This window comes from Excalfactoria chinensis, chromosome Z (genome assembly GCF_039878825.1).
Source record: "Excalfactoria chinensis isolate bCotChi1 chromosome Z, bCotChi1.hap2, whole genome shotgun sequence".
NCBI lineage: Eukaryota > Metazoa > Chordata > Aves > Galliformes > Phasianidae > Excalfactoria > Excalfactoria chinensis.
In genome coordinates, this window is record NC_092857.1 from 1,210,424 (window position 1) to 1,224,762 (window position 14,339).

The 14,339-nt window shown below is 50.3% G+C and overlaps 1 protein-coding gene across 4 annotated transcripts in view; it reads left to right on the forward strand.

The window, feature by feature from the left end:
* The window catches only part of DYM (dymeclin), a 134,121-nt gene extending 124,395 nt beyond the window's left edge, over positions 1 to 9,726 (forward strand). For all 4 annotated transcript variants that reach the window (XM_072359971.1, XM_072359973.1, XM_072359970.1 and 1 more), the window contains one exon: positions 8,508 to 9,726. In XM_072359971.1, coding sequence (XP_072216072.1) covers positions 8,508 to 8,657 — 150 coding nt within the window. In that variant the 3' untranslated portion in view covers positions 8,658 to 9,726. The remainder of the gene's footprint in view (positions 1 to 8,507) is intronic.
* The last annotated feature ends 4,613 nt before the right edge of the window (positions 9,727 to 14,339 follow it).

Sequence of the window (14,339 nt, forward strand, 5' to 3'; positions counted from 1 at the left end):
CACATCTTATCTGCTGTGCAATGCATCTACCTTGGTACTGATTTAGCTGTGCCATTTGGAAATCATTTCTTTCAGTGGTAGATACAGAGATAAGGCGGTTCTTCTCCTTTGCAGGGAGGAGGAGCTCATGCAGGGACACGAAGCAGCCAGCTTCTGTCTACCTGTCGCTGGCCACCAGCTGCATTACATCACGTGGTTGGCTGAGCCGTTGGTTTAAGGATGCTGTGACAAGAGTTAGAGTATGAGGCAGAAAGCACAGAGGAAATGAGAGGCTGGGCAAGCAGTTTCTCATGTTTCTCTCCTCTGTCAGAAAGCCATCCTATGTATTCTATGTTTTCATTACATTTTTCTCCGTGTCTCAGTTTGCTCAGCACGTGTTGTGCAGCCCTCCTCCCTCAGCTGCAAGTGTTGCTGGGAAACCAAAAAGTCCACTGCCAAATGCACTGCATGTGCACGATGCCTCGTTCCCAAATATATTGCAGTTTTGGTCAAAGCAGACAGAACTGTCACTGAAATGCTCCGACATTTTTTTTTCCCCTCCTTGTTTGGGAGCTATTTCCAACATGTGTTTGTTTCCTGCTGAAGAGCCACAGCACCAGACAGGGAGCGAGAAAGGGGAAAATAACATGGAAAATTGACTTCAGGCTTTCTTTAATGCTAAACCCATTCTTCTCATTCTGATTAAGGGATGTATGTGTATAGGATGATGTGATGGAGGTAAATTTCTGAGGTTTTATCCAAGAAAGCTGCAAGACTTGAAGATCTATGAGCAGCTGAATACAAGACAGGGGGGAAGAGACAACATCACTGTGTAGCCAAATCCCAACCCTACCTGTCCTGTTGCTCACCCACTTGCAGGGTTCAGCTGTCTCTTCAGATGGAGTCTTCCAACATAAGTTGAATAAGTGGCACAGGAGCTCATGATCAGTGGGCACGGTGGGGTTGGGCTTGGGGAGCGTGGAGGTCTTCTCCAACCTTTGTGATTCTGTGATTCTATTTAGGGACATGGTGGGGTGGGTTGGGGGATCTTGCATTAAATCTTGAATCCACGTGGATTTAGATTGGGTTTATGATTTTTGAGTTTGCAGATGAGGGCTGGTCTGGACCGTGTTCTCTTTCTGACTCGTTGCCACTGTACCTCTTCTTTACACGGGTAGATGGTGATGGGACAAAGGAGAATGGCTTTACACTTAAAGAGGGCAGATCTAGGTTAGATGTGAGGGGGAAATTCTTTACTCAGAGAGCAGAGGGGCCTTGGTACTGCTGTCCAGAGAAGAGTGGGTGCTCCAAGGCCATGAATGGGGCCCTGGGCAAACAATGGCAGGAGCAAACAACCTGTGGATTGAGGGCAGCCAGCACTGCAGCAGGGTAAAAGAATTTCCCAGCGCTGTCGGTGCACACTGTGCATGTGCAACATGCCAGCAGAATTACATTTGAACTCCCCTTTCTTTCTCATCACGTTTTGCTAGGCTCCAGAAGAGTAGCAAAGGCTGATTGCTGTCACCTGGGTACACAGTTGGACCTGAATGCACAGAGAGGGGCAGATACAGTGGATAACAAAGAGGCGCAATGGCATCAATAAGCACATGATAAAAGGAGAGTATTTAGAACTATTTTGTGTCTTAAGGACAATCTTTTGCTGAATGGAAGCTCTGAATTCAGTTCAGTTCACTGCAGGCAGGGAGATATTGAAATGCTATATCCAAAGCATAGTACAACAGTAAAAAATAACAGGAGATTTTCATGCATTATTAAAGGAGTGGGAGAGCACTTGAGCCCTTTTTCAGATTTATGTGATTGTTTGGTTTAAAAATAAAGGGTTCACCAAAGGAAAGTACTACTTTCTTATGGGGGAGGTTTCATCTGATAGGAAAGTGCTCCATCCTAGAGGACGTACAGTCCTATAGGATGGCACAGAGCATGCCGATCCCTTTTGGCACATGCTCAGCTCCTGACCCACTGTACTCAGCCATCCAGATGACAAGTGTTTGCCCAGCTGCAAGACCCAGCAGATGTTTTCCACCATGAAATAACCCGAACCCTCGCTCATTAGCTATCATTCTCTCCTACAGACTGCTTGCTTTTGCCATCGATAAGGGCTTGTTTCCAATAGCTGACCACAACATGCTGTCGCAGCCTGAAAATGCCTTTAGGAAGAGGCATACGCTGAGGTTGACCAAACTGCTGGTAGCAGTGAGTCTGCCCCTGGTCTGCAGTAATTGACATGTTGAAATATTTACAGCTCTGTCTCTCTCTGGTTGGAATGCCCCAAAGCAATAGGAGCTGTTCCTCAGAGCCTCTCCCCTAGCAGCGCTCACAGTGTGTGCTGGGGAAAGGATGTTTGGCTGGGAGGGGCAGAGGAGGACGTCAGCTCTGTGGTTGCTATTATGTAAAAACAAAACCTCATAAAACGAACCCTCTGCCCCAGCAGACCTATCATAAATGTCAACATCAACAGGGAAATGCATCAAACGGGGGTGGGAGGGGAGTTGGGGGCTGTGTGTCCCTGCCCAGTGCACGAAGCCAAGGCTGAGCACAGTGATAACGGAGGAACTCAGTCCCAGTTGTCCAAAATGACGTTCTTGGCTTGGTGGCTTATTTTGGAAGATGCTGCAGCGTTGCAGTGATTTCCCGTGAAAGCGAAGCTGGGAGCTCATCACTGGGAAAATATGCAAAGTGAATCACTGCGCTCTCCTGCTGCCACCTCTTGCGTTGGGAAACAAACACATGGGGCATCAGAGGAGCTCTGACTGCGGGTTGAGAGAGGCTGATGGCTGAGAATGATATTCTCATCTCTTGGTCTTCTGCCTTCATGCCTGAACTGGGCAGTCCCAAGGCTGTAGTAGGGCAATGAGAAGCTCCTCTTGTTCCTGTAGCTATGAAATTAGTGCGTTTTTGCTGTCAGTGTGCTTCAGTCTCATCCAGGAGCCTGGCAAGCAGCAGGAGGGAAATCAGTGCTGGAAAGTGCATGAGTGGGTGCTGGTTCCTTGCAAGGAGAAATGTTCTGCTCCTTTGCCAGGGTTGGGGAGGGATAACCCTGCTGATTCCTGAGGAACAGTGAGCAAATGGGAACGTTTACAGGTTGGAAAGCTGGGTCAGGATGTGTGCGTTGCCCAGACAGGGCACCTAAGTCAGGTCCCTTGTGCAGCACGCAGATTGCCAGTGCCTTGTTGAAACTCAGACATGTGGGTCACGTTCTTGAAGCTTAATCATTTCCTCCATTGGTGGAGCTGTACCCAATGCTGCGCTCATTTCTTTGCACAAGAACTGGGTTCTTCATGGCTCATAGAACCATTCAGGATGGAAAAGACCTCTAAGATCACCCAGTCCAACCCCAGCCCATCCCCACCATGCCTGCTGACTGTCCCCAAGTGCCACATCCATCTGTTAATTGAAAGTGTACTTGACTCTCGAGTTTGTGTGCAGAAGATCCACTGTGCCCTTCAGTACACAGCTACACATGTCAGCATACATCCATTATTCCAAGCTGAATGTGGCTCTGGGCAGCCCGGTCTGGTGGTTGGTGACCCTGCTTGTGAAAGGGGGATTGAAACCAGATGATCTTTGAGGTCCTTTTCAACCCAGGCCATTCTATAATTCTGCAGGATCATTTCCTCCAAACTTTCCACTGTTCTTATGCTTCACAGACCCTTTTTAAACTTCAACAGTGAAGGAAAAGCTCACCTGCAGACTTCAGTACATTATGCCAATTAGGCTAAAACCATGTGATTTGTTTTACAGTATATAATTAGGAGATGGTTGTCTCTGTCGTGACAACTGCAGTATTGGTTGGCAGTTCTGGTATTACTTTTGGTTTATAAAGGGTTTGATCATAGGAATAGAGATCTGTAGTTTTTCTGCAGAGATCAAAACAGACTTTGTAACCCAGATATGTCAGTTGTTATTCCCTGCTGGCTTTACCCAGCAGGTTTCTCCTGGTAGCTAGAAGACCTCCAGGAGGAGACTTGGCCTTTTTCATTTCATTGAGACCATGGAGCATGTCCAGAGAAGGGCAACCAGGGTGGTGAAGTGAAGGGTCTGGAGCACAGTGCTGTGGAGGGCAGCCTCTTGGCCCCATACCTGTAGTGATGCATGGGGCTGTTGTGACCAAAGTGCAGAACCTGGTACTTGGTGAAGCTCATCCCTGTGGCCTCAGCCAGTCAGTCAGCCTGTCCAGATCTGCAGGGCCTTCCTGCCCTTGGGCAGAGCAACACGTGCTCTGAGCCGTTGCTTTCCTCTCTGAGTTCACACCTATTCCTTCCCCAGCTCTGCTGAACGAGATGTGTGGCTCTTGCTCAGTCTGGCACGCTTCCTGTTTTGTCTCCCCACTGTAACCTTCTGCAGGGCTGTCTGCACCTCAGCCCTGAGATAGGGGCGAAGATAGCAGGCAGACATGCAGGTATTTCACCAACTCCACGTGGCTTTTCTTTCTTAAGTCAAAGACAAGCTGTGTAATGCAAAGAAAAACAGGAAAAAAAATATGTATATTTATATATATATGGATACTTGACCCTGCAATAATTAAATAATCACAAAAATCCAGTCTATCAGTATCTCTTGTTTTGGTAGTTTATGGGTGTTGTGGATAAGGTTCAGTTCTGCTGATGCTGCAGGCAATCCTGCTGTATTCATTTTCCAGCACGTCCTTGGGCTACCAAGCAGGGCTCCTGCTAAGATTGTCAAACACACACAAATCCATTTTCAGACAGACTTTGAAGCTCTGGATTCATTGAAAATAAATGCAGATTTGACTCTCAAATGTGCAGGACTCCTTTGGAAACGGTGCTTTTCCTCTAAACCACTGACCTGCTTCTGAAAACACCGGCTCGCAAATGAGTAAGCAAGCACAAATTGTAAGTGAGCACACAAGGAAAAGAGGATTCTCCAGTTTTGTGTTTGTACAGTTCTTGGATTTCTTGCTTTTCCACCCCATTGCTTTGCTTAGCTCCCCATCCAGCTCCATATCCACATCATGGAACAAGCAGAGACAGATTCCCTCCCTTGAAGCTGATGGTATCCGACCAGAGGTCGGCACGGCCCTGGGATGGTTCATCTGCAAAGGGGATTATTTTGTGTTAATGCACGACTCCATTCGAGTGCCACGGAGCCGTGCAGAGCTGTGCCAGCTGCTGCTGCCCGGCCCTGATGCTATCTGCATCATCGTTAACTGCAGGAAAAAAAGAAGAAGAAAAAAAGAACCCAACAAACCCAAGGTGTTGAGCTTTCTGTGGTGTCGGAGTCACTGCAGTTCAGCACTGCATCTGCTGGTTGGGCTTCCTGTGGTTTTACATCGAATCGCGTGATTGACGGCGCAGGCCGTCTGCAGTGCTCTCAGCTGTCTCGTTTTACTGACCACCAAATCTGACTTCTGCTTTGTCTTGCCAGCAGCAGATGCGATAGGGCGCTGCGGTGGGAGGATTGACCCAAGTTCAGACGTGCTGCCTGTGTGTAAATGACACAGATCCAACTGGGACGTTGCCTCCAGCTCTGAGGTGCAATGTCTCATGTTGGTGGGGTCCTTTGGTCCACTGAGCTCAGGAACAAACAGCAGGGCAGGAAGGTGGCAAAGAACACGTGCATCTTCCAGCACCATGGCTGGTGTCCAGCTGAGCCGTGGGGTTGTGATGTTGCTTCTCCCCTGCCATGTAGGACTGACATTTAAGAGACTGCGGTGTGGTCCTTCTTTTCAGCACGTGCTGCAAATCAGGTTCCTTTTGGTGTAAGGGCAGACATCCTTTCACATAGAATCATTAAGGTTGGAGAAGGTCCCCAAGCCCAACCTCAAGCCACCATGCCCACTGCTCACATCTCCATGGTTCTTCTTTGGGGATCCCACCACTGCCCTGGGCAGCTGTGCCAGTGCATCACTGCTCTTCCAGAGAAGTCATTTTCCCTAATACCCAGCTTGATTAAGTTGGACACAATAACAGCAAAGCAGCTTTGACTTGACACTTGGAGAGTTTTGTTAGTAGTGATCCTTGGTGATAAAATGTGCTCTGAGCCTCCCATGATCTCGTTGTCTTACAGCTCTCCCGAAACATTAATTTAGTGTCATAGAATCACTGAATGGCCTGGGTTAAAAAGGACCTCAAAGATCATCTCGTTTCAACCCCCCTGCCACGGGCAGGGTCACCAACATCTAGACCAAGGTCTGGACTGGTGTCACCTCGTGTATCTATCTCCTCATCTGCCTTCCCATTGCCCTTGTCTACGTTCCCATTATCCTTGTCTTATTCTAGAGATAAAGCTGCTCAAAGCATATGGTGAGTGTGGGAGGGCCCGGGCTGATTGCGGAGGTACAGCCTTTAATCTGAAATTGATCATTAAATTGCTGTGTTATACAAGCACATTAGATGGCAACACTGATTGGGGCTGAAGGAAAACTCAATAATACAATCAACGGGTGACTGTTCTTGCTTGAAAACTGGAATCCTGCCTGATTTGTTTCATGTGGAGGACCCACAGTATAGTGAGAGCTGAGCAATCCTAGGTTCAGAGTGGTCCCGGATTGGTGTCCTGGGTATCTACAAAACCTATTAGCTGTAATCTGTGGCCCTAAAGGTGAAAAAGAGTTCTGTGTCTTTACATTAGCATCTTTAATCACTTTTTTCCCCTCCATCCCAAGAACTGCTGCATGCAGCCACTGCTGGGCTGAGCAGTGACAGCGCTGCGAGGGCTCTGCTCTGCTGGGAAATGTCGCAGTGGTTTCATCATGAAGTTTCAACATTCGTTTTGCTGAGGCAATGCTGAGATGAGCGTGTTCCTGTCTGCACTGACCACAAGGCAGGAAGCATCAGGAGGGAAGTGGGGAAGGTTACACCGAGGATAAGCAGAGCGGACATATCATCTATAAAGTATATGTACATGAGAGTCGGACTGAGGCTTTGCCTGCCCACAGACTCATAGAACCATTAAGATCAGGAAAGACCTCTAAGATTCCCAAGTCCAAACCTAATTGTTCGCCACTGTGTCCCCAGGTGCACAAATTGGGGCATCCTGACAGAGGTGGGATGGTGGGAGGGGATGACGAGCTGAGAACTGGGAGCTGAGAAGGGCTGGGATGCAGAATGGAGATGAAAGGTGGATCTCGTGAGGCCGGTGAGGAAGAAAAAGTAAATGTGGAGGAGTGCAACATGGAGGTACACTGAGGAGAGGCTGTGAAGATAGAGGAATGGGGCTGGGGGGAGACCGGGAGATGGGATATTTAGAGATGGGGGTGAGTGTGGGAGCAGGAACACCTGGAAGTGGGGGAACAGAGTGATGTGGCAGATTAGAAAGCTGAGCAAACCCAACCTGTGCACAGAGATGGTAGAAAATGATGTGCCAAAGGACTGTGGAAGAGGTGCTCTACCACAGACTTCATGTCTGGCACAGGAAATGACACCTACTGATGAGCCTTTGCGGTCTGAGCTCACCAGGAGCTGAGTGCAGCAGTGTCCTTGAACAACCTCGGTTCCTTCAACAGAGGTAGGAGTGCTGGAAACTAAGAGTGCTTCCTCCCTCCTTCCCTGTTAGAAGGTTGAGCTCCTACCGTGCTCTGAAGGCCCCAGCAGGGGTGGCAGTCACACAGTGTCCAGAGCCAAGTCCTCCCACTGTCATGCAGCACTCTGCAAAGTGATGCTGATGTCCTCAGCAAGATGATGGGTGGCGTGTTGTCACCCAACCACTGGTTGAAAGGAGCCAGGGCTTGGACTTGATGATGGGTCCCTTCCAGCTCAGGGTACGCTGTGATCCTATAGGCAGGCTTCCTGTGGAGCTGCCTTCCCCATAGAGCAGAAATGAAGGGGTTGTGAGGAACCCCTGGAGGCCATGGGGTCCTACCAGGTGCAGCTCAGTGCAGGTTGCAGCTTCGGTGTCACTCTTTGCTTGGGATTTGCACCAAACTGGTGTAATAACAGCAGCCACACGGGGAGAGTGGAGAAGTTTCCATGTTTTCGAGACTCCCAAGAGCACAAAGTTAGGTAAATAAACATGAAAGCCAAGTGTCCAAGCAGTGCCCCTTCAAAGGGGCTGTTCCAGACAGAAGATCCCCCAGCACAATGCAGCAGTGCATGAGCTGCTCAGAAAGCTGATGGGGCATCCCTCCATTATTCATGGGCAGAGGCTTCCTGGCCATTGCTGTGCTTGTTCTGATCGCGTCATGCCATGGAGTTTTAGTCTTTTAGTCTTAGCCACAGCCTAATAAATAATGAAACAGGTCATGCTTTATCTTACCCCCAGGAGCATTGCAATGTGGCTTTACCTGAGGCTCTGCCAAGCTCTTGGTGTGGACATTGTTCAGAAGCAGAGTAGATGATTAGAGCCCAGGGAGTGGTGGAGTCCCCATCCCTGAAGGTGTCTGGGAACCATGGAGATGTGGCACTTGGAGACATTATAAATGATCTCTTTATGCCTAATGGTAAATATTTTCCTTCAACTCTGGCGGTTCGTTTCCTTCCATTCTTTTCCACTTTCCTCTTTGTTTGTTGGGCTGCACGGTTGCAAACGGCCTTCCCTTTCTCTTGCAGAAGTTCCCTGAGCTGAAGTTCAAGTACGTGGAGGAGGAGCAGCCCGAGGAGTTCTTCATCCCCTACGTCTGGTCCCTGGTGTACAACGCGGCCGTGGCACTCTACTGGAACCCACGCGACATCCAGCTCTTCACCATGGACTCTGGCTGAGAGAGGTCAAACCAAAACTGAAACCAAAACTGCACCACGTGAATCCATGACCCCTTCCAGTGCGCACCCTCCGACCCGCCGCTCGCTGCCCATCTCCAGCCCAGCAGCTGTTTCAGACTGTCACACACAACGACACCTGGGGTGAGGAACGTGGACGCAGCCTTGTATTTATCGTCCTGTAACCAGAGCTTGTCTGATGAACACGAGGCCTTACACGTGGGTTATGATGTTACTACCAACACCGCCGATTGCTCTTTTGAGTGAGGAAAGAGACTGAGAACTTGGATTTGGGCAGCGTTTGGATTTTCGTTTCTTTGGGTCAAGCTTTTGGTCCGTTGGGTTCTGCCGTGGGTCACTCGTTGCCCAACCCCACACTCTCACTCCCAGCCTTTTGTTTCAATGGCACTGGCACGGCTGCCGTCCTTCTGCTGGTGCCATCCAAGCAGCATGTTAATCCAGTTAGCTCCTGGGCAGACTCAAAGCACTTGATTTAGATGTCAAAACGTTTGTGGGAAGGTTTTCCGTAGTGAGGCTTTGTGTTTGGCTGGCACACATTGGGGCTAGGAACACCAGCTTGCAGAGCCAGTCCCTCACAGAGCTGTTTAACCGTGCTTCTCTGCAAAGGTTGTTGCTGGAAGCTGAAAGTGTGTTTGGGGGGGATGGGGGAAGCGGGGGGAAAATCTCCAAAGAAAATAGTGGTAAGATTGTAAAATAGAGCGATGTCCTGTAAAAAATGTGATGGTGACAGTGTGGGGTGGGGATCCCTGGCCAAGTTCTGTGTTGAAATCCCCTGTTGGCTGTTAAAGGTTTAAGGCAGAAGTATTAATTGATCTGAATGTAGAATGCTTCCTTCCGTTGTGTTCAAGTGCTCTTTCCCGATGTCCCTGGCTCTGCAACTGGATGAGAGACATGGGTTGACCTGGTCTCCAGGGAACCTCCCATTTCGCACAGTGGGGATATATACAGGGAGGTCCCTGGCAGCTCCTGCTCCAGCATGTTGTGCACGAGGGGATGCATTGACTTCCAGGCAGTCCTGGGTGGCTCTAAATAAAAAATTCCTTGCACCTTTTTTATTTGTCATTATTATTATTATTATTATTTTTCTCTTTTTTTCTGAAGGAGATGCTCGAGTTGCTTCATTTATCTGTTCATTTCAAGGGCAGAGTCTGTTCGGGTCCTACACAAATGAAGCACTGACTTAAAAAATATATATATTAAAAGCATTCTACATTTATTTAAGTGTAACCACAGAGAGACACACACATCAAGAGCATGTGGGAGTTCAGCATGACCGGAGCATCTGAGATGGAGCAATGGTAAGACAGGACGGTCTGTTTTCCTTGGAAAACAGGGGAAATGAATGAAGGTGAGAGTATGGGAAATGAAATGGGAAAACAGGGGAAATGAACCGAGCTGCAGGTGTTCCCGCTGTGTTTTGGGGCTGGATTAGTTTGGTTGCTTTACCTTTGAACAAAAGTCAAAGGGAGGCAAACTCTTCTTGGCCGTCACAGCAGTTCTTGGTTTTGCCTTGTTATGAAGGTCTAGGAACGCTTGTGGGCCAGCAGAGCTGTGCAGATGCAGCTTGAAACTGCTCGTCCTTGGGGATGGTCTTCACCCAACCTGAGGTGAATGAACCCTCCCCACCTCCAGCAGCATCTGGAGCAAGTAGAATGTGTGGGATGATGGCAGGGAGGGAACAGCCAACATGGCATCAGCTGGTGGCATCTTCTCCACTGCTCAACCATCCAGGAAGGTAGATGACTTTCTTTTAAGAGCCACTCAATCAAGGCCACATCAGATTTAGCAAGAAATACAGATTCCAGACAGGATAAGGCCGTCCCATCCTGCACTGCACCTGCTGTGCTGGACTCCTGCCCAGGGCTGCTTCCACTGGTTTTTTACAGTTGCCAAAAGCTTCTAATGAATGAAAGGAAATGCAATGGAACCCTTCAGGACCGGATTCCTCACTTCAGGTTAAAGCCAGAAGCCTCAAAGACCTGAGCCATCTACAAAGCAACCGCACCTGCCACTTCAGGATGGGACACAGGTGGGGAGGGCGCTTCTTCACCCCATGGGTAAGAAAGAGCTGTTTTGGGTAAGAAAAGAGCTGCTTTCATGAAGCACTTTCCCACTTGCTGTCACAGATTGTGAGCAGCCAAATGAAGGGTTCAGTTCATACACGGGGGAAACTGGTCCTGACCCACAGAGCTTATAATCAGCAAAAGAATTACATTAATCTGGAGGGGACTAAAGCTAGACAGATGGGATGTGTATTCATATGTACGTGTATGTACGCATGTACAACATGCACATACAAATATGTGTCAAACGCTGTGCCAGTGTTAGTTGTTATTCTGCTCTCACTTGTGCAGTGCCTCCCTTCTGTGGTTGGTGCCACCCTCCCTGTTGAAGGGAGGCTGGGTTGGTTTGGGTTGGATTGGGTTGGGTTGGGTTGGATTGGGTTGGGTTGAGTTGGGTTTGGTTGGGTTGGAGTGTGTGGGGTTGGGGCAGGTTGAGTTGGGTTGGATGGAAGTGGATCAGGTTGGGTCAGGTTGGTTTGAGTTGGATGATCCTCTCGTGTAGGATCTTTAAAGAGGTGATGGGTGAGCACAGCCAATGAGCAGCAGCTCACTCAGGTTTGGGGCAGAACACCTGGGGACAATGGAGTCAGAAAGGGGCTAGCTGTGGCCACACATATGTTATTACTGGGAGAGCTCAGAGGGGTTGTAGGAGCAGGAGCCATGGGTGGCACATCATGGCCCGTGTCACAAGGCTGCCACCGATGGGTTTATCTCCTCTGTTACCTTGTGCAGCACAGATGTTTATGTTCAGGTGATGAGCATGAAACTAAGGCAGACCAGTTGTTTGTGCAGCTGCCAAGCACACTGTTGTGACATTCCCATCTGCTTCTCTGTTGTATAACTCTCTGCGCCCCCTGAAATTAAGAATGAGGAAGAAATCCACTCCTCTCCAGCTCCAGGGCTGCAGCTCAGCTCATCCCCAGCCACTATTGCTCAACACTCCCTCCATCTTGGACCTGAAATCCCATGTCTGATCCCAGGGCCTTGGGCTGCTCTGTAGCAAACAGCTCGCATTGATGCTGCAGGATTTCAGTGGGACGATTTCAGCTAAACAATCGACTGTAGTGAGCTTTGAGGGCTGGCAGTTGTCTTCAGGTCAAAGCAGTTCAAAGGCTGGTCCTGGGCAGCCCTTCTTTCACCATCAGCCATCACCAGGAGAAGCAGCTGAGCATGCTGTTGGCTGCTGGCCTGGTGCTGGGTCTGCTTGAGGTCTTGCCAAGATTGGTTTTGATGGGAGGGTGCACTGCTGATGGCAGTTCCTTTCAACCCATCCGTGCTGTGGTTCTACAGCTCAGTGACCATCAAGATCCCTTCCAATCCAGCTGTTCATTGGTTCTATGGTTCTGTTCTCCAAGGACTCTTCTAACCCAACCATTCCATGGTTCTTTGGTTCTGTGACCTCGAATGTCCCTTCCAACCCAACCGTGCTGTGATTCTATGGCTCAGTACAGAAAAAAGCCCAGGGAGACAACTCATAGCCCAGCTTTCCTGTGATGCTTTTTGTCCTGTGCAAGACTCGTTCTTATTTGGGCACTCACCACACAGCAGCAGGAAGCTCTTCTTTTATCCCCAAGGGAACAGGGCACATTGAACCCCCCTCTTTTTTGCAGTATCCACCCTTCAAAGGAAAACCCAGTGAGTGGCTGCAGGGAACATCCTGGTCCTTGAGGTCACTAGAAGAGGGATTTCTGCCATCATCCCAACTCGGAGGGACAGCTGAGGCAGGGATGCTGAGGAAGCCCCCCCACACTTCTGGGTCTGGGTTATGGGTCTGTTGAAAGAAGTCACTCTGATGGTGTCTGACGGTCACGGTGTCGGTAAGAAGTTTGCTTTCCAACCTCCCCGCTCGGTTGCCCTCCTTTCGAGCAGCGCTGCGGATCGCGGTGCCCGGGCTCCCGCTGTCTGCAGGCGGAGGAACTGCAGCGCTATGGCGACGTCCGGGAGGTGCCATAAATCCACAGCGGTAGGGCAGGCGTGGGGGGCAGGGGGGTCGGTGGGGATGCAGGAGGTACGGAGCACAGGCGTGGGCTTGGCGGTCCTTTAGTGGGCTTTGCTCGGCCCTATGAGTGCACATGGGATCAGGATCCTTAGGGATACGTGTACCTGGTTCCATGGGGTCCATCAGCATGTCCCTGTAAGTATGGGATCAGGGCTTTGGACACGTGTGCACCCTGGTCCTGTGGGGATCATCTGCTCACCATAATAAGCATTCATGAGGCCAGGACCCTTGGGGACTTCTGCACCCCAGTTCTATGGGGTATGTCTGCTCACCCATAGAAGTATGGGATTGCGAGATGGTGTACCCCGGTTCCATGGGGTCCATCTGCTCACCCATACAATGCGTAAGGGAATGGGACCACCAGGGCTTTGTGCAACCCTGTTCTGAGGGTCCATCTGACCCACATATGCACACACGGGGATCAGGACCCCCCATGGACTCGTGTACCATGGTCTCATGGGGTCCATCCTCTCACCCGTATTTGTGTGCATGGCACTGGGACCTCGGGACCTCGTGCACCCCAGTTCTGTGGTGTCCCCTGACCTTTCTGGGCTCAGGCCCACCCCACTACAGGCAGCACCCCCTGCCATCTCCACACCTCCAGCCCCACTCCACACCATTAATTCCTACTCCCAGTTCAGGAGAATCCCACCATCCTTCAACCCTGGGAAGCACCATCCCACCCTCTGGCTGTGGGGGGGCTGGGAAGTGCACAACACAATCAGTGGGGCCATGGGGTGCACAGGGAGCACAGTCAGAGGTGGGTCTGCAGTAGGGCTTACTACCATGTAACATACAGCACGTAACATGTAACATGCAGCATGTGACATGTAACATACAGCAGGTAACATAACATCCTGGAGCACATAGCATTTAACATAGAGCAAAGTAACATCTCACAGCATTGTCATATGTAACATGTTGGCATTAACATAACATCCAGCATGTAACAACGCCATGCAGCGTGGTGACATGTAACAGCATGTAGCATGTAATATCATACTGCACTGCAACATGTAACGTGCCATATAGCATGTAACATCTGGCACACAACATATACTAAGTAGCACACACCACCACACATAACATGTAGCATGTAACAACGCTGCATGCAACCCAGAACACGGAACAGGCAGCACGCGGTGCAAGCAACACAGCACACACAATACGCAGCGCATGGCGTGCACGCAGCCCTGCTGTAACACGCCCCTATGCACGGCAGGAGCTACCCCACACTTCGGGGGCTGGGGGGCCCACCCCATCCCTTAGGGTCACCCCTGGGGACCCCCCCCCCCTCCTATTCCCCCACCTCCCCTCCTCCTCCCGGGCACCCCGCGCCCGCGTTGCGCAAAGGGCCGTCGGATCAGTGCGGGCGGATGGAGATAAATATATAATTCCTTTTTTTTTCCCCTCCCGGAGCGACGCGCTGTCTAGACGCCCACGTGATGGGGCTGCGCGCACGGAGCCGGGGCGGGGGGTGGAGGGGGGGGGTGGGGGAAGAGGGGGGGGGGGGAAAGGGAGGCATTAGAAAAAAAAAGAAGAAGAAAAGGGGCGGGCGCGGCCACAACGCGCACGCACCGTCGCTCCCCCCCCCCCTCCATA